This window comes from Phodopus roborovskii, unplaced genomic scaffold (assembly GCF_943737965.1).
Source record: "Phodopus roborovskii unplaced genomic scaffold, PHOROB, whole genome shotgun sequence".
NCBI classification, from domain to species: Eukaryota; Metazoa; Chordata; class Mammalia; order Rodentia; family Cricetidae; genus Phodopus; species Phodopus roborovskii.
Window position 1 is genome coordinate 1,257,739 of NW_026126611.1, and position 17,262 is coordinate 1,275,000.

At 46.5% G+C, this 17,262-nt stretch overlaps 1 protein-coding gene across 1 annotated transcript in view; it reads right to left on the reverse strand.

Moving 5' to 3' along the window:
• Positions 1-87: 87 nt before the first annotated feature.
• The window catches only part of Ermard (ER membrane associated RNA degradation), a 17,182-nt gene continuing 7 nt past the window's right edge, over positions 88-17,262 (reverse strand). Inside the window, exons 1-17 of the mRNA XM_051206073.1 lie at positions 17,109-17,262; positions 16,395-16,534; positions 15,766-15,867; positions 15,150-15,239; positions 13,498-13,595; positions 12,849-12,985; positions 12,197-12,311; positions 11,237-11,339; positions 10,717-10,746; positions 9,771-9,839; positions 8,539-8,712; positions 5,718-5,801; positions 3,728-3,804; positions 3,158-3,283; positions 2,694-2,912; positions 1,977-2,090; positions 88-1,180 (exon numbers count right to left, since the gene is read on the reverse strand). The exon at positions 17,109-17,262 is cut by the window's right edge and continues 7 nt beyond it. Coding sequence (XP_051062030.1) covers positions 994-1,180; positions 1,977-2,090; positions 2,694-2,912; positions 3,158-3,283; positions 3,728-3,804; positions 5,718-5,801; positions 8,539-8,712; positions 9,771-9,839; positions 10,717-10,746; positions 11,237-11,339; positions 12,197-12,311; positions 12,849-12,985; positions 13,498-13,595; positions 15,150-15,239; positions 15,766-15,867; positions 16,395-16,502 — 1,833 coding nt within the window. The 5' untranslated portion in view covers positions 16,503-16,534; positions 17,109-17,262 and the 3' untranslated portion in view covers positions 88-993. The remainder of the gene's footprint in view (positions 1,181-1,976; positions 2,091-2,693; positions 2,913-3,157; positions 3,284-3,727; positions 3,805-5,717; positions 5,802-8,538; positions 8,713-9,770; positions 9,840-10,716; positions 10,747-11,236; positions 11,340-12,196; positions 12,312-12,848; positions 12,986-13,497; positions 13,596-15,149; positions 15,240-15,765; positions 15,868-16,394; positions 16,535-17,108) is intronic.

Consider the following 17,262-nt stretch of genomic DNA (forward strand, 5'->3'; position numbering starts at 1 on the left):
TCAAAGCCAACTGATGAACACCAACTTGGTATTTTTACTATTTTATCCAGAAGCTGACGTACGTGTGTGTGTGTGTGTGTGTGTGTGTGTGTGTGTGTGTGTGGTGGGCTTTAAAATTACAAAGGAACAGGCAGAATATGCCATAAAGTACCCCCAGAGTCTCTTTGTCTGGCTGCAGGACACATCCAGCCACAGTCTGGAAGGTGGGTGAGAGAAGGCATGGCCCACTGAGGTTGGTATGGCTAAGTGCGGTATCACATATGCAGGTAATGCAGCCTCCCCAATCCTGCCACTACCAACTGAGGAGGAACTCTCTCTTCCCAGATCCCCAAACAAGAGAGCGGCCTTTCAGGCAATTCTTGGGATTCGATGGTCTCTTCTCCTCCAACTCTTCAGAGACTCCTACACTCAGCCTTCACATCTACAAATGTGTTCTCTGCCAAGTGCTCCCTGGGGACCTGCGGTCTGTCACCCAGCTTTGTGAGCTCCACCTTCACAGGCTGCTCCTGCTCATTAACTTACCCACAGAATGCACACGGAGGAACACTATCCTGCCCCTGGGGAGAACTGTAACTATCCCACACATCAAACTGAGCCTATCTGTCACACCCCCACGGTTTGTATGCCTAGACCATAGCTACAAGGACAGCTCCTAAGAACGAACAGGGGGTCGACAGGATATGCGAAGCCACGTGTTTCTGGGCAAAGCAGTGACCACACCTCCCGCTGGGCACCACGAGGGCATGAAAACCCCGATCTTCTGCAGGCATCAAGACCGGCCCAGGGGCCACAGTGACACCAAATGAGAGAGGGGTGGAGCTGTTCCTCCCATGGGATGACTCCGTTCTCCCCTAGAGCCACCAGCATCCCTGCTACAAGGTCAGAATGATCCAGAAATCCATCCCACATTCAGATGCTACCTAACTCACTGGCCAGTGCATCTGTCTGAGTCTTCTCTCATAGCCAAAAGGAGCCTGACTTTCGTTTTCTTTGTCAACGTGTGTCAACTTGATTTGTGGAGTTTTTGGCTAAGTGCATTAGCATTTGTTTCTTCTCACTGAACGTGCAAATTCTCAAAAGAACTGCATGAGTAAGACTGATGGCTTCTTTCCACTTGTTCTTCTCCGGGCTGGTGTAGGCCGCTAGATTCTCAGTGTACTGCAGGATGGATTTTAAGAACCTGTTAAAAAGACCGTGAGGAATTTTAGTTTGTCTGTTCTGTTACAGATTGTACCAGGGTACATGTCTTGTCTCCTCTTGGAAATATTCCAGGAAATTACCCAATTGTGTGTGGACTCGAGAAGAAATGCATGCAAAGTGAACGTGAGAGAAACTGTTACAGAGAAACTGTTACAGAGAAAGTGCTGAGGCCAAGGCTGTAGACACTGGCGTCAAGACGCTTTTCACCCTCAGATCCCGACACTGCTCTTAGGTGGGGGGCAGAATTCCAAAGGTTTCAGGGCCACCTGGCTCAGACGGAGACAGGGCAGACAGACACACAGCGAGAGGAGGTCCTGCCCACGTGTCTCTCTGGGTGCGAATGTGGCATACTCTCTTTCTTCCTTTTGTATTGCCATGTCTCCGTTCATAAACATATGTTAAATGAATGGTACAATGAAACCCACAGAGCCTTGGTCTGGGGGCAGGTTTATTCCTCGGGGACACTTGGTGATGCCACTTGGAGAGTGCTCCTAGCCTGTGGTCAGATGCCACGGATGACACTCAGTACCCACGGTACAGCGACGCTACGGACTGCACCACACAGCAGTGTCCAACTGAAGTGCGTGTGAGTCACTTGAACACGGAGTAGAATTCCTAAGTTTGAAGCTGTTGGTTACGTCCACAAAGTTGGCATCACAGCATATAGAGAAGACTGGCAGGAGAACCTGCGGGGGTTAGAACATCACTAAAGGAATTTCTCCAGACTGCCTACGCCTCCTTTCTTCCGAGCAGGCGAGCAGGCAGGCGAGCCTTACCTCAGGTACTGATGGCGCTCCTGGGAACTTTTACCCTGGACAGCGTGCACACTGGCCACTTCCAGTGCAAGGAGCAGCGAAGTCACATGGAGCACAGCGGACAAGAGGCTAACGCTGAAACGGAAGCAGAGTGAAGGCGGTGGCAGAGTGACTTCCTTTTTCATAAGGAAGTCCTGCAGGCCACAGAGCGAGCGCTTCCTCTCCCTGGCAGCAGCTGCCTCCGAGAACACTCACCAGGCCAGCCAGACCCAGCGGCTGCTGTCAGGCCTCGTGCTCTGTGTCCACCAGAACCAAGGGAAGAAGAGAGTGTGTCTTAACTTTGCCCGGTCCCAGAAATTCCTGTTAAAGCCCGTGAGACCAGCAGAGATGCTGAAAAATCCACTCCATCTTAGGAGGGAAGTGAAGTAATAGCACTCCCATATAAACTACCTGGGTGGACACTGAGAAACTTCTGGAAGGCAATGAACAAGCAAGTGCTCTGAGAGGCCTACGAAACATCACAACATCCAACCCAAAGTTCTAGAAATATGTCCAAAACAGCTATTTCTTAAGGAAATGCGGAGAACCGTAGTGCTGGCAAATCTAAGAAACATGCTCTAGAGCTTAAATCCAGACAGTTATTTTGGGTGGTGGGACCCATTCCCACAGGCTAAATTTAAAATTTCTCTGGAAGGATCAGCTTGAGTAAGAGGGGTGCTGAAGAGGACAGCGGCCTACCTGTTGAGCATGCGCAGATAGTTCTGCCGCTGCCTGGACCGCAGCCTACGCTCCACCCACTGCCTGTGTCTCAGCTGCAAAGAGGCAATGACCTGGTCGGATACACGCTGGCACTGGGAGCTGATGCCTCGGAGCACAACCACAACTTCTAGAACGAGTCTGGGGCAGAACAGGGTGGGGATGCGTGTGCTGCAGAGCTCCCTGAGCAGCTGGGGCCACCTGCAAGCAAGAGCAAAACATGCGGGGATCACACAAGGGGGGGGGGGCGGTGTGTGTGCAGCTGCCAGCCCTTTCTCTAAATCTGAATCGGTGTGGGGTCTGCAGGGTCAAGTGGACCTCAGCAAGCGACAGGCAGATAGAATGCAACCGCAGTGAACAGAGTACACATGTGTAACCCCACTAGACCTCACCTAACCTCTGAGTCTGTGTCATAGATTTACCATGCATGTTTCTTCAGTACTCACCTCTCCCGGGGAAGGCCATCCAAGCCATCTACAGCACAGGTGTTCCCAGGCATATGACGGCAGAACTCACACAAAATCTTGCTAATTAAAGAGTTGCAGGCATATGCTTCAGAATTACCTTCCAATCTGAAGAACACACAATATTTCAATGATTAGAATTCCCACATAACTGATAATGTAGATGGAAACAGGCATCATGGCAGGGTAAAATGCATGACGTGAGATGCTGAAAGCAAGGTGATCTGTGGCTTGGTCCAGACTAGTCCTACAAGCATGTCTGCTTTACTCTACAGTCCCTCCCCTTCTTCCTCCAGTCCAGACCTTTTCCATGTCTGCTGAGCCCTTCCTGAAGGGTGTCTTATCTTCCCGACAGACACCTCCAGTCTGTGCCCAATGGCCCACCAACACACCAGGCCCAGAAGTTCCCTCCCAAAGGCCTTCTAGCATCCCTGCACAAGGGCAAAGATAAGCATTTCAGTGCTGATTGCAACTGCCAGCCATGGTCCACACGGCCCAGACGACACATGCAACAACTCAGGTGACGTACACCCCAGTCCAGATGACACCCACCTGGCTGCTTCCTGACGCTGCTCTTCCGGCAAAGGCACCACATCCCACATCCTGAGGCTTTCCTCACAGCTCAGCACCTGGGAGGAAACATTTGTCGGCTCCAAATGTCATGGATATTGAGTCACTTTCTAGACAATATTTGTAAAACTGTTACAGATTGCATATTTGAAAAAGCATATGGTGAGCTCAAGCATTCCACACGTTCATTCGATGGACTGTTGAGACTGCTGCTGGTCCTTTCTGTCGGGGTGATGATGAGCATGTTCACAAATATGGCTCCCTCAGTTGAGAGGGGCCTACCTCCCCTCTGAACTGTGACTAGCTTTGGCAATCTAGTGAGGGAGGGCAACAGCCCAGATGAGGGAGCCCACGTCAACACTGTCAACAACTTGTCAGCACCCAGGTGAAGCCACACAAGAGATCCTTCAGCAGGTCCTGCCCCACAATAACATCAGCAAATTAAGTGGCAGCTGTGTGGGCGTCGCTGGCTGAGCAGTCTTCTGCAGCAGCAATAACCAGAGCAATGGCCTTAGAAAGCACAGCATACAGGGCTGTCGCCAAGTGTAGATGGATAATCGATGAGGACCCAAAAGAGCCAAGATGCTACCAGGGGCCACAGCTGGGGGCTCAGCGATCAGGTCACCTGGTGGTCTACCATCCAGAAGCTTCCCTCCTGTCCAGTCTCTTTAAAATGCTGGTCCCTGTAGGCAAGTTCTACTTTTTAATGGTATCTTGGGAAGAAGACTCATGAGGGTACCACCCCTGCCCTTGCTCCCAAACCAGAAGCCACTGGCGTGGGAGGGTGGCGAACTGGCTGACATGACCCTCCTCACCCATACTGCTTTAGCTATTTGCTCCTCAGCCATGCATCGCTCCTGGAGGAAGCTTCGTAAGAGGAATCTTATGGAACTCACAAGATCCAAAGCCATGGGGAACATGGCTAGGAGAAGTTGAAGACAGCCCCTGGGAAGAGGATGCTCTGCTCCTGCTCTTGACTTGGCTGATCAACAGCTGTGTGCAGAGCTGTGGGGCAGCCTCTGTGTCTCACTCACCCTTGCAGGGATGGACATCACAGACACAGCTGCCTGAGGCATCTAGGCATCCTGTAAGTCACTCCCCAAAACTCACTTGTTTGCTACGGCAGTCTTTGGTGGAATGGTCTCTTTGATCTGTCTGTTGGTGCTCTAGGAGAATGGGTGTTTGTTCACATGTCCCCAGGAAAGCCTTACAGTGGATGTGATTGTCCTAAGGCAGCTAGGACTTCCCCTACACTCACACACCAGTTTGCAGCAGCCCTGTGGGGTTGCACTCTCTTGCCATGTCTGTGCAAGAGCCATTCTGAGTGTGACAATCATGGGGGTTCATCTTGTCCTGTCTACTGCCAGAAACAGAATAAAATGTCTGAGAGCTGAGGAGACGGTTTGGTGGTTAACAGCCTGTACAGCTGCAAGAGGACCTGCGCTCAAGTCCAGACACCTGCTGTGAGGTTTACTACTGCTTATAACTTCAGCTCTAGCGAATCAGAAACCTCTGGCCTCCAAGGGCACCTGTACTCATACATACTACAGCCCCCTCCATAAAATTTCCTTTAAAAAAAAAAGCATAAAGCATTTTAAATAATCCCCAAATTGGAACTACCTGGGGCAAACGCTTGGACGTTTGTTTTTAAAATTATAAGTTAACAGAAAATTGTCTTATATGGTAGAAGAAAAAAAATGACATTCCTTACTTGATAAAACCTGTTTCTCTCTCTAGGAAGAGACAGTCACAACAGCCATCTAGGTTCCATGCTAAATGCTGCACCTGTCATCCCTGAGACTAAAAACACCTGTAACTCTGAGACACAGAACTCCAGCAACAAGCTCAAAATATCCAGTGGCCAACTAGTCAGAAGCCTGACAGGACTAAGTCCTGGGGCCCTTCTGATGTCTCTGAAGGAAGATCAGTGACACACATGTCCCTTCTCCCAGACACTCTACATGTAGCATACCTGTTTTTGAAGCTGGAAGGCTGGGTGGCAACGGGATCTGTAGCCTTGCGCTAGACTAACCAGCAACTGAATTACTGCTTCCGCCTAGTGTAAGAACACCGGTGTTAGTCATTATAGTTCCACGCTGGGCTTGGTATCTTCTTCTGAATCACTGTCTTACTCTTTCACGATCTTCCTCAAAACAATTCTACTCATCTGGAGCACAGTAGAACTCTTCACTACAGGTGGATGCACCTGATGCACGTCACCAACCGACTAAAAGGGAGCTGAGAGCCACCATAATTTACAAAGGTCACATCTATCTAGTCCATAGCATAGCAAAACTATAAATATACAACGAGAAAAAGATCCCAAAACAAAAGGAAAAATGTTAAGGACTGAAAATCAATACAATTAGAAGAGAATTACATGACCATAAACAGTTAATTGCTAAATATGTAGATAGTAAAAAACAAAACAAAACAAAACAAAGATAATACAGTATTTTCCAACAGCTGTCATAAATGTATAACTGAAAACCCACATCAGCTGCTGGAAACTGCACAACTATTAAGTCAGGGAGCAGAAGCTGGTAGAGATCAGAAGCAGAGACTGTCACATTCTCACCAGCACAGAAATGGCCACAAGATCAAAGTGCTGGGGATGTGTGCCAACATCTCATTCACTGGCAACTGCCAGCCTGAGCCACAGCCATGTCGAGGGCAGCACCCCCATGGCTGTGGTCCCAGCAGGTCAGAGGCTTGTGTGGAGGCTGGGGATGGGAGCTGGGGTAGGCACCAGGGGACAGTGTATGCCTTCAGGCCAGGAGAGAGCACCCCCTTCTGCTCTAAGATATGCAATCACAATCACAGACAGCCTCTACAGTGCCCCTCCAGGAAGTAAAGGTGATTTGGCCTGATGGTGGTAATGGAGTAACACTGAGTAATACACTCAAGATGTATTTCTGGACAGAAAACGGAGTATAGAATGAAAAAACGGGGAAGGAGGCTTGGGGGTCTTGAGCCTCGGGAGCTACCTCTGGAGATGTGCTACTTAGATGGGGGGGGTGTTCTGAAATTGGGACACACTTGTTACTGATAAAATGTTTCTTTGAGACAGGGTCTTATACGTCCCAGGCTGGTTTCAGACTCCAGGTAGCCGAGGGTGAACCTTCTGCTCCTTCTGCCTTTATCTTCTGAGTGAGGGCTGGGATTACAGGTGTGTGCCTGGGATTACTGGATCAAACCCAGGTCTTCATGTACGCCAGGTAAGCCCTCTACCAGCTGAGCTACATCCTCAGTTTCTGAGCAGGGTTCAATACAGTAAAAGACGTCCGCTTCCCTGTGTGATCCCACTAGCTTACTCTTTGTGGTTTGCTTTTCTGGGCCTGTGTTTACTTTAATGGCATAGCTCCCATGGAATATAAACAGTGAGAGCAGAGAACACAATTCTGAGGAGACAGGAATGGCAGTTGTCTTTAGTGTCTGGGAAGCACTAAGCTATGTCATGGAGTTCAGCAGAGAGCAGAGCTTCCAGCAAGAGCGTCCAGGGCTGGAGCCTGGCGCACCCTGAATAAAGATGTCAGTTCTCTACATGGCACTCAGGAAAGTTGCTAGCAATTCCATCAAGAAAACACTGAAAACTAGATTCTCTGCCTCACTCCCAAGAGGAACTAAATTTTACTTGGAGCAAAAGATCAAAACACTAGGAAGATTATGGCTATGTTTATACTTTCTTGGAATACAAAGAAGCTTTCAAGAATGACAGCTAACAGGTGGTACATCACCGAACACAGCAGCAAGGTTATTAAAGTGAGCAAAGACAACGGAGGAATGGCAGCATCGGTGCGGAGAAGAATCGGTCCTCGCTGCTATTAGCCACAGGCTTTACTTTTGCAAACTTACTAACATAGGTGCCCAAGTGAACACATCCTGCAGTTCACCACTACAACCAAGGTTTCACCAGTCAAAAGCACAGCTTGCATATTAATGAAGACATCATTTAGATAAATGATGGTCTCTGGTGCAACAGAATGATAGGCAGGTAACAAAAAGAGGAGGCACAGCAAAGATCCAGAAACGCACTAATGAAAAACATGCTCAAAGGACAAAGGGTTCCTTCCCATGAGCCTATTTGGAGATACTCATGGGAAGAATAGGGAAGCCAGGACATCCAACTAAGAAAGTTTCGATCTGGCTTGGGCTTTCTTGATTTGGTATTTTCAAGACAGGGTTTCTCTGTGTAGCTTTGGAGCCTGTCCTGGAACTCGCTCTGTAGAGCAGGCTGGCCTCGAACTCACAGAGATCCGCCTGCCTCTGCCTCCCCAGTGCTGGGATTAAAGGTGTGCGCCACCACAGCCTGGCTTGCTTGGACTTTTAAACAGTTAAAAAAATAATTGTCATATATAAAATCTGAAAACAAAAATACCACCTACAATGCTGTAACTGAAATGATTTACTTTAAAAATAACAAAATCATTAGTTTCAGAAATGCAAATACTCTGTTCCATCAATCTAACATAGACTTGTGAGAGTTTCCTGCATTTGGCTAATCATGCTTTATAACTGTTTTTTTTTTTTTTTTTTAACCACCAACGCTGCTATTAAGAACAACGGCAAATATGTGTTTAAGAGAAGACAAATCGTTTTAGATCCACAATTATGATTTTTCAGAGAATGCATTCATGTATGTTGTTAGTTTATAGTTATTCTGATGGAGCGCTGCTGTAACTCAAGGTAAAATGAAATTTTACGATCAATAGGTAATCCTGTGTGAAAAGGCGGACATGCTCTTCCATTGCTAGCGGTGGTAAATTCTGCCAGTGCCCTCCTCCCTGGGGTACCTTCAGCTCTGACAGGGAGCCTTCCTCAGTGAATCTGAGCAGAAGCACCAGGGAGAATGTGAGCAGCTGGCTTGCCGCTTCTCTCGGAAATTCACGTAAGTTGATCTCCCCGTGGCTCAGACGATCTCGGATGCGGGGACCCTCCTGATAGTTCAGGAAATCCCACAAGAATTCCTTTTAGAGAATTAACAGAGAAGCGTTCTGTTAGTGTTGTGGCAGAGGGAAGAGGGAAAGGCAGGGTTCCAGGCAGCCCTGGCTTGTTTACAGACTGATGGGAAATGTGAGCCTCAAAGAGGGCATTCACCCGTCCTGCAGCTGGAACTACAGTGGGAGCTCTTGCTCCCCAGCCTGCCATAGGAGCTGAGCGCCAACCACTGAGGCAGCTGCCAGGAAGGAGTCGCTGCCTAAGGCACTCATTTCTCTGTCATTCTTACCCTCCTATGTCACCAGGAAAGAAACATTCCTAAAGAAGCGTTAAGTCGCTGCTCTTGCTTGAATGAGCATAGCAAGCAGGTGTCCCTTGAGCCATCCCTTCCGCTGCATTTCCCGTGGACCATTCCTGCATCTTACATCAACAAAGATAGCTGCTCCCTCCTCTAACAGCACATGCCCAAAGCCTCCCTCGGCCAGACTATGGAGAAACATGTCAGAAAGCCACTGATGTGCGCAGACTGCCAACACAGGAAGAGTCCAGGGGGCTCAAGGCAAAAAAAGAGTAGCAGATAAATCAGTCATCTTGCAGCCTGAGGGTAGGGAGGGGTGCCAAAATCACATAAGGGATGGGGAGTGGAGCCCAGATCTCCTCTCAGTGAGGTGGGGTAGACAAAAGGTATCTAGTAGAGTCTAGAGCGGTCACTGTAGTCCCCGTAAAACAGAAAACACCCACTGAAAAATGGTTACAACATTAATTCCATTTCATCCAACACTTAATCCTGGCGACATCTGACTATTGCTAAGCTTTGCAAAGCAAATGTAGCCCTTTCTTTAGTAAAAACATGTGGGCAGCCAAGTGGCCAGGCATTCAAAGGGCATGAGAGGCACAGGGGCAAGCAAAGCCCAGTGCCCACTCACAGTCACCCCTGATGAGTGTCTGTGACAGGGCAAGATGACAGCGCAGCAGCAGTCAGCTCCTGAGCACACCGCAGAGCACAGCGTTCACTCTGCTCTAGATGCCAGCACGTCCATAAACACACAGACATGAGACTGGTGGTACCCGATACCCCATACTTTACCATGGCAGGCTCTCCGAGGAAAGGAGGAAGCTGGTTGATGCTGCCATCATTCAAGTGGTTTGCCAGTATCTAAAGCACCAAAAATAGATCAGTCAGTAAGCTGTGAAACTCACACTCACACGCACAGGCGCACGCGCGCGCACGCGCGCGCACACACACACACACACACACACACACACACTGCATACCCAAACTAATGCACCTACATGAATACAGACTTTGTTCTGTACACATACAATTAGAATATTCGAATTTCTAAAGTTGTTACACTGGTTAAGGACAGTTGTGCTCAACAGTGGTTATAGCCAAGAGCGTCGATCTGTTTGCATTTTCACACTTCGTGTTTTGGATAAGTACAGAAATGAGATTAATCATAGTGAGCTTCAAAATTAACCTGATAGCTTTATTTAAATTTATTAATTTGAAACAGGGTTTCATGTATTACAGGTTGCCCTCAATCCTGCCTCTGCCTCACAAGGGCTAGGATGACAGGTACGTCCGCCATGCAGGGTGTATTCAGCGCCAGGCAAGCATTCAATCAATCAACTGAAGGATGGACCCAGAGCTATATTTAAATCTAATGTAGGCTCCTTCTTGCTTATCAACATTTTTTCCGGTATGCATGCTACTTACAGTTCATCTTTGTGGGTTTTATTAGTAGTAAGTTATTTTAAATTTACTTATCATATGTGCATGAGTGTTTAGCCTGCATGTGTGTGTGTGCGCGCGGGTGCATGCCTATGCAAGGCTGTGAGCCACCACATGGGTGCCTGAAACTGAACTCAGGTCCTCTGCAAGGACAGCAAGGGCTCCTAACCACTGAACTGCCTCTCCAGCCCTAATCCTTATGTGTGTGTGTGTGTTTTGTTTTTTTTTTTTTTTTTTTTTTTTTTGTATTTAAAAAGACGATTTGTTTTCAAAGCTTTTTGCAAGTTTGACTACTTACTTCATCAAATGTGGTATATAAAATTGTTGACTGCAAAAAGGGGGGAGAGATAAAAGAGAAATAATTAAAACAAAATGGTAATATCATTCTGGCCCTCAGAAGAATTGTTTCATACAACATTAAGTTTAAAGGACAGTTTGGAAACAGGGTTATCTGACATATCACAATTAAAATAAATGTGTGCTTCAACAGCAAATAAAATGTGGTGTGTGTGAGTGTGTATATGTGTATGTGTGTGTATGTGTGTATGCGTGTGTGCGAGTGTGTATGTGTGTGTATGTGAGTGTGTATGTGTGAGTGTATGAGAGTGTGTGTCAGTGTGTGAGTGTGTGTGTATATACATGTGAGTGTGTGTGTGTGTGTGTGTGTGCTGTAAGGGATTGAACCCAGGTTCTTGCACATACTAAGCAAGTACTCAGCCAACTTAGCTACGTCTCCAGCCCTTTAAGTTTTTAAATAGCCAAAGAAAATTTGTCAGTGCAGTACCCCCAGCCAGAGTTGGTAACAGAAACACATGTACCTCTGCTGTGAGGAGTCTATCAGGACATTTGTTAACTGCAGCAAAAACTCTCCTGAGCCCAGCTTCTAGCTGCGGCAGCAGCAGCATGGTGCAGTCAGCAAACCTGTGGAACCCGGGGGGATCAGCAAATGCCACAGCGATGGCAACCGCAGCCTAGAACAACCGATGTGGCATTGAGAGTAAGGGATAGAGCTCACTAATATGAGAGGGAGAGCAACCCAAGCCAATCCCAATCAGACCAGGGCCTGTGAAAACATGTTTGGGTGGGTGGTGTTTTAATGCTCGATGAGATCTTTTCAGTGATACCTTTAGTGGTGTCAGTAGAACAAACTGTCATCAAAGATCTATATGCACTTCTGAGGATGGCCAGAACAGCAAAAACTCCAAGAATCCAAGAATGAGGTTACCTGAGGGCCAGCAGCGACCAAATGATTGGTTCTCTGACCGATTGGTTCTCTGACTGATACCTCACTGAAAACATGCTGTGCCTGGCTTTCCCTTTGAGGGAATCTAATGTCCTTTTTTTTTTTTTTTTTTTTTTTTCCTTCAAGGTTCTGTATTGCTAGGTTCAATTTCTTTTCTTACAGTAAAAACTGAGAAAAATACTAGGTTTATTCTTAAAAAAATAAAGTTATGTAGCTAGGTGGTAGTGGTATACGCCTTTAATCCCAGTACTTGGGAGGCAGAGGCAAACAGATCTCAGTGAGTTCAAGGACAGCCTAGTCTACAAAATAAGTTCTGGGACAGTCAGGAGTGTTACACAGAAAAACCCTGTCTCAAAAAAACAAAAACAAAAAGAAAAGAAAAGAAAAGGAAAAGTTAATTGCACCAAGAGGATGACAGGGAACACTTGAAATAGTTACAGCTTTTCTAAGTATTAGAGGAAAATACTCCGAGTTGATCTCTCCAGGACAGTGGCTGAGCTTTAGACAGCGAAGGGCGCAGAACAGGCCTGGTTACCTGTGCAACTTGAACTTGGTCACTGCCATTTCCCAGTATGGTAACATGATTTTTAGTACGAAGGTGGATTTCATCATCGCCTTCTCTAACGCTGAGAGCACCTCGTAAGTAACGCCTGTGAAAGAGCAAGTACCCTTAGGAGCACAATCACAGCAGCCAACTGAAAGAAGCCAGGAGCTCCTGTGGATAGGTAATCCAATGAAGGTGAGCTGTGGCCTGGGGCAGAGCACTCCTAAAAAAGGAGGCACACCACGTGGCCTCCAGCCACAGCAGAGTGGCCTCAGGAAGCTTGCCATGAGGAAAGATGGGCAAATGAATCTCTTCAGGGACTTGGGGCAGTGCACTGGCCAAGAGGAGGGTCGGACGTATTCTCAGAGGGGACGGGCAAGGCTTTCCATTGCTGGCACAGCTGGTAAGATGCCGTGAGAACTGAAGCAGACAGGATGGGGGAGGGGGAGACAGGCACCCAGGACGTTCTGAACCGGAGCACACCCGAGGAAGAGGGTCCCCCATGGAACCCACAAAGGCGGGAAGAAGTAGACTTTACGAAGCCAGCCCGGCAATGACAGGTGATGACTTCACCAAGCGTTGCTACTTAAAAACTGCAAATGCCCCCCCCCCCCGTGAACCCCCTGTGAAACACAGAACTTGCCAGGAAAAACAATCACATCCTCTAGGTTTGTAAGAGTTACAAAAGGTCGGTGTGCCAATGTGACTTCTGTTTGGTGAAGGTAGCTCTTCAGTAACTGACCCAGTCCCGCAGTCAACAACAGCATAGTTGAACAGTATCTAGGGAAGACCAGAGACCAGAAAATGAACTTAGTCATACATACAAAGAACTTCTCTTACAAAAAACAAACAAACAAACAAAAAGTTAAAATTATGTAAGAAGCGGGATTGAGATTGTTTGGCAAGTAAAGGAGACTACAGATGACCTCGGTTAAATCCCCAGCCTCACATTTGGAAGGAGAGCCATTCCCCACCAATGGTGTGGTGTATGTGTGCATGAATAAATGAATATAAAAAAAAATAAAAGAACTAAGAAATAACACCACCAGATTCTGGAACTCTCCACAGATGATGTTAAGCTGTGCAATAGCCAGAAGGTCATTAAGATTTCAAAATGCCCAGTCTTTCTACCTGTCCAGGCTTCTCTGTCTGTTCTTCTCGGGGTGCAAGGCAACCTGAACCTGTCTCAAATCCTCCCATCTTTCACAATTAACCCCTTCCTCCCGGGAAATTCGAGATATAGCAAATTCTGAAGCAGATTAAGAAAGAAAGCTACTTAGCCAATGGCCTACTTTGGAGGGATGTCTTGAGGGGAGGCGAAGCCATGCCACAAGATGTTCCTCAGGTTGAGTCCACAGGGGGACCCGATGAAGACTTTCAGTACGTCCATCTAAGCAATGAAGACAGCAGGTTACTGACAAGTGGGGTAAATAAACTAACTCCTACATCGTTTGCTTCTCCTTTATTACTAAGACAACAGTCTCTGCCAGCATGAAGTAGTAACAATAGTGAGACTAACATTACGTTTTATACATTCCCATTTACTGTGTGACAGTATATAGCCGTCAGATCTCCCTTTGTACCATGTGGGTGCTGGGGACTGACCCAATAAGCCATTTCCCTGGCCTGCAGCCAACATTTATTGAGTACTGAGCACACGATAGACACACTTGGGGGAAGGCACCACCATTTCCCACCGTGCCCAGAGAGTAACGCAAGTGAAGCTAAGGTCTCAGAGGCCACCAGACCGTCAGGGCAGTCCTAGGATGAGAAGCTGACTCAGAGTACATGGGTTCAACATGGTTCACCAGAGGTGCCCAGGATCTGCACACACAGAAAATGATGGATACAAACTCCACGCCAGAGAGTGTGGGCCTACGTGGTAAAACAACACACAAACAAACAGGATGAGAACAGCAGCCACAAGCCACAGCTAGGCAGCACCCATGTCCTGCGTCCCCACAAATTCAACGAGAGAGACCAGCCGGCACTCCGGAAGGAAATGAAAGCAGCGTTGTGTATGTGCGGCTGCTGCAGAGCAGAAAGAGGTGCTTTCTGAGCCTCTGAAACAGAACCAGGAGGCGGAAAGCTCAGAGGGGTTCGACCCAACACCAGTGCTCAATAGCCATGTCTTTGGAGCAACCTCAGGAGTCTCTGCTTCCATCCTCCATTTTATATGCCAAATACCACCTGTCAGTGGCCACAAGAGATCATCCAGAGGCTAAAAGTGGCCATTCAGAGGAAAATGGCGAATGGCAGGTGGCAGGCAGGAAGAGACTGTGTTTAATGATTCAGTAGAGCAACAAGAGGCCATGCCCCAGCCTCATCCCAGGCTCTGTAGCAGAAGAAATTATTTTTAAGCTAGAAAGGGAAATGACCCCAGTGAGCAGTGGTAGGGCTCACTGAAGATGGTTTCTCAGTCCCAAATAAAGACTCCACTAAGATGGCTGTTCTAGTCATCTGCCTCAATGAGCTGCCTACATGTCACCACTTAGTCTGACTGAACTCACTTGGTCACAGTCCCTCGAGAATACTATGAAAAGTATACAGGCCTCGGTAGTTTCTCACTGAGTTCTGTTTTTGTCTTGCCACTATTTGTCTGAATGAATGCAAAAGATAAAAATTCCTACCTGTTAGAAACATGGGCGTGTTAGGACAAATATATAACACTCATTCCAAACTGCTGTAGGGACTTCGTACTACCACTGCGAATACTTAACTGAACAAAGTGATGTTTCTAACTGTCTCTCTGGCTGGACCATCAGATCTGGGGAGAGATATCCTTTGGGATACGTGGGAGAAGAGGTACAATCCCAGAAGGAAGAGAGGATACACTTAGCCGGTGAAACAGTTCAAGTTTCCCCAGAGTACTGTAGTTTTGGAATATCAAGAGCACAGCTAACACCAGCTTACTCCACGCTTTATGAATTGTTTACATGCTTACCACACCATGTCCAAAGACTTGTGCGAGCTCTGCAGATGCAAGGAGATCTCTGAGAAGAAAGGGGCACTCTTTCCCGAGCAGTAAAAATACCTAAAATTCAAACGGAAATCATACAGTAATACATTATGAGGAAATACTTTAAAACCGAGAGAGCATGATTGATGGTGCATAGCACAAATGGACACAGGAAAGTGCTTAGACATTGTGTGTGTGTGTGTGTGTGTGTGTGTGTGTGTGTGTGTGTGTGCTGACCACACGTACCATAAGGTGGCCAGAGGAGGACATCAGGTGTCTTACTCTATCGCTCACCATCTTATTCCCTTGAGATAGGGATCTAGAATAGAGGCCAGAAAGCCCCAGAGATCCTCCTGCCTCCAATGTGGGGTTACAAGAGGTATCGATAGATGCTGTAATCTGAATTCGGGTACCCCTGCTTACACAGCAAGTACTCTGATCTACTGAGACATCTCCCAGCTCACAGGTACTAGGATTCCTTAATTATGTTAAAAAGAGGATCGTTGTATTTTACAGGAAGATAATAACAAAAACACAAGAAATCTTAAGTTTTTGTGTTCACCCAGGTAACCTAGCAAACAACAAGGGTTCTCACACTCACATCCCCTAAGGCTCGTTCCAGACAGGAAGCCAGTTTCATCACACTGAGGGAGATGGCAGGAGAGTTCAGGCTTTCCACGGCATCAAATATCTCAAGAAACAACTAATTCAGAGCAAAACATAAATTAGAGTTCAGATTCAATGAAAAATCATCCTCAAAACAAAAAATTATTTTTAAGATACTATTACTGCATTCAAGCCTCTTAATATTTCAACTACTACATTTAAATTTTTGGTATAAGCAAACAGTTCCTATTAAAATACTATAATAAAATTATTTAATATCTAAGGAGTTCTTTGAAAGTTTTTTTTAATTGTTTCTTTAAAGCTTAAGTTTGGCATAGTATTGAAATAAAATATTTTGACCTACTTCTTATTTCTGTAATGATTTAGTTTACTTCCTCTATAACGCAGCTCACCTTACTAGACTCTGTTTTAGAATCAGACATGCTATAGGTACTGTTTTATTAAGTCCTTTAACATGTCAAATGAAACACAGGGGGGAAAAACTGCACAAAACAAAACAACAACAACAACAACAAAACGGAAAAAGACACCTTTAACTTGGCCAGTAATGAGGATTTCCAATTTGCAAAGTCTTTTATTTCTAAACAAACACAAATGTCAAACCTCAGGATAGGCAGTCCACTGGAACCACGGTGAATACTTAATTTCAAACTGCGCCCTGGTCAGAGATAAGATATGTGTATGGATGGCCTCACAGACAGGACCCAGCATCCGCACACTTCCCCTGTAATCCAGACTCTGCCCTTGTAGGAGGAGAAAATAAATTTTAGCTCTGCAGTTCTGTGTCATGGGATGAAAAAAGAAAAAAAAAACTTTAACTACTAAACATTGACAAAATCAGGTAGCTTATAATTGGACATATGGTAAATGTAGTACTTGCAGCTCAGCAGAAATGAACTGTGAAATGTGAAAGGCTTTACTACCAGTAGAGTATGTGTAGCTGTAGTTCTAGTTACGATCAACTACAGAAATACTGAAATCCAGAAACAATTCATATTTAGGTGCTGTTCTGAGTAACACATTCTGTCCTGACCTTTATCCAGACTATCCATGCTGTGTATACACCTAGTGACTAGTGGATCCAGGACCTGAGATCCACTCCAGTATCCCTGGGCCTGCCTCCTGCTCACACACAATTTTCTTATCTAAGCATCTCTTGACTTCTCTATAGTTCCCAGGCTTCTTTTTCTCCTCTGACAACCACATTTTAACATCCTCCAAGAAAAAAGAGCCAAGGAGGGTTTGTTTCACAGGCCGAAGGAACATTTTCAGTGTAACGGTACTGGCCGAAGCTTGGTGTACAAAGGCAATACGAACCTGACTCTGCACAGCTTACACGGCCTGTAAGTGCTTCCCAGCAGACTTCCCCATTCTGACTTACAATGCTATGGATATCGCAATTTTCTCTGAGTTCAAACCCAAGGTTACAAATCAGGTCATGCACCAAAGGAGAAAGGCACGTAGCAATGCG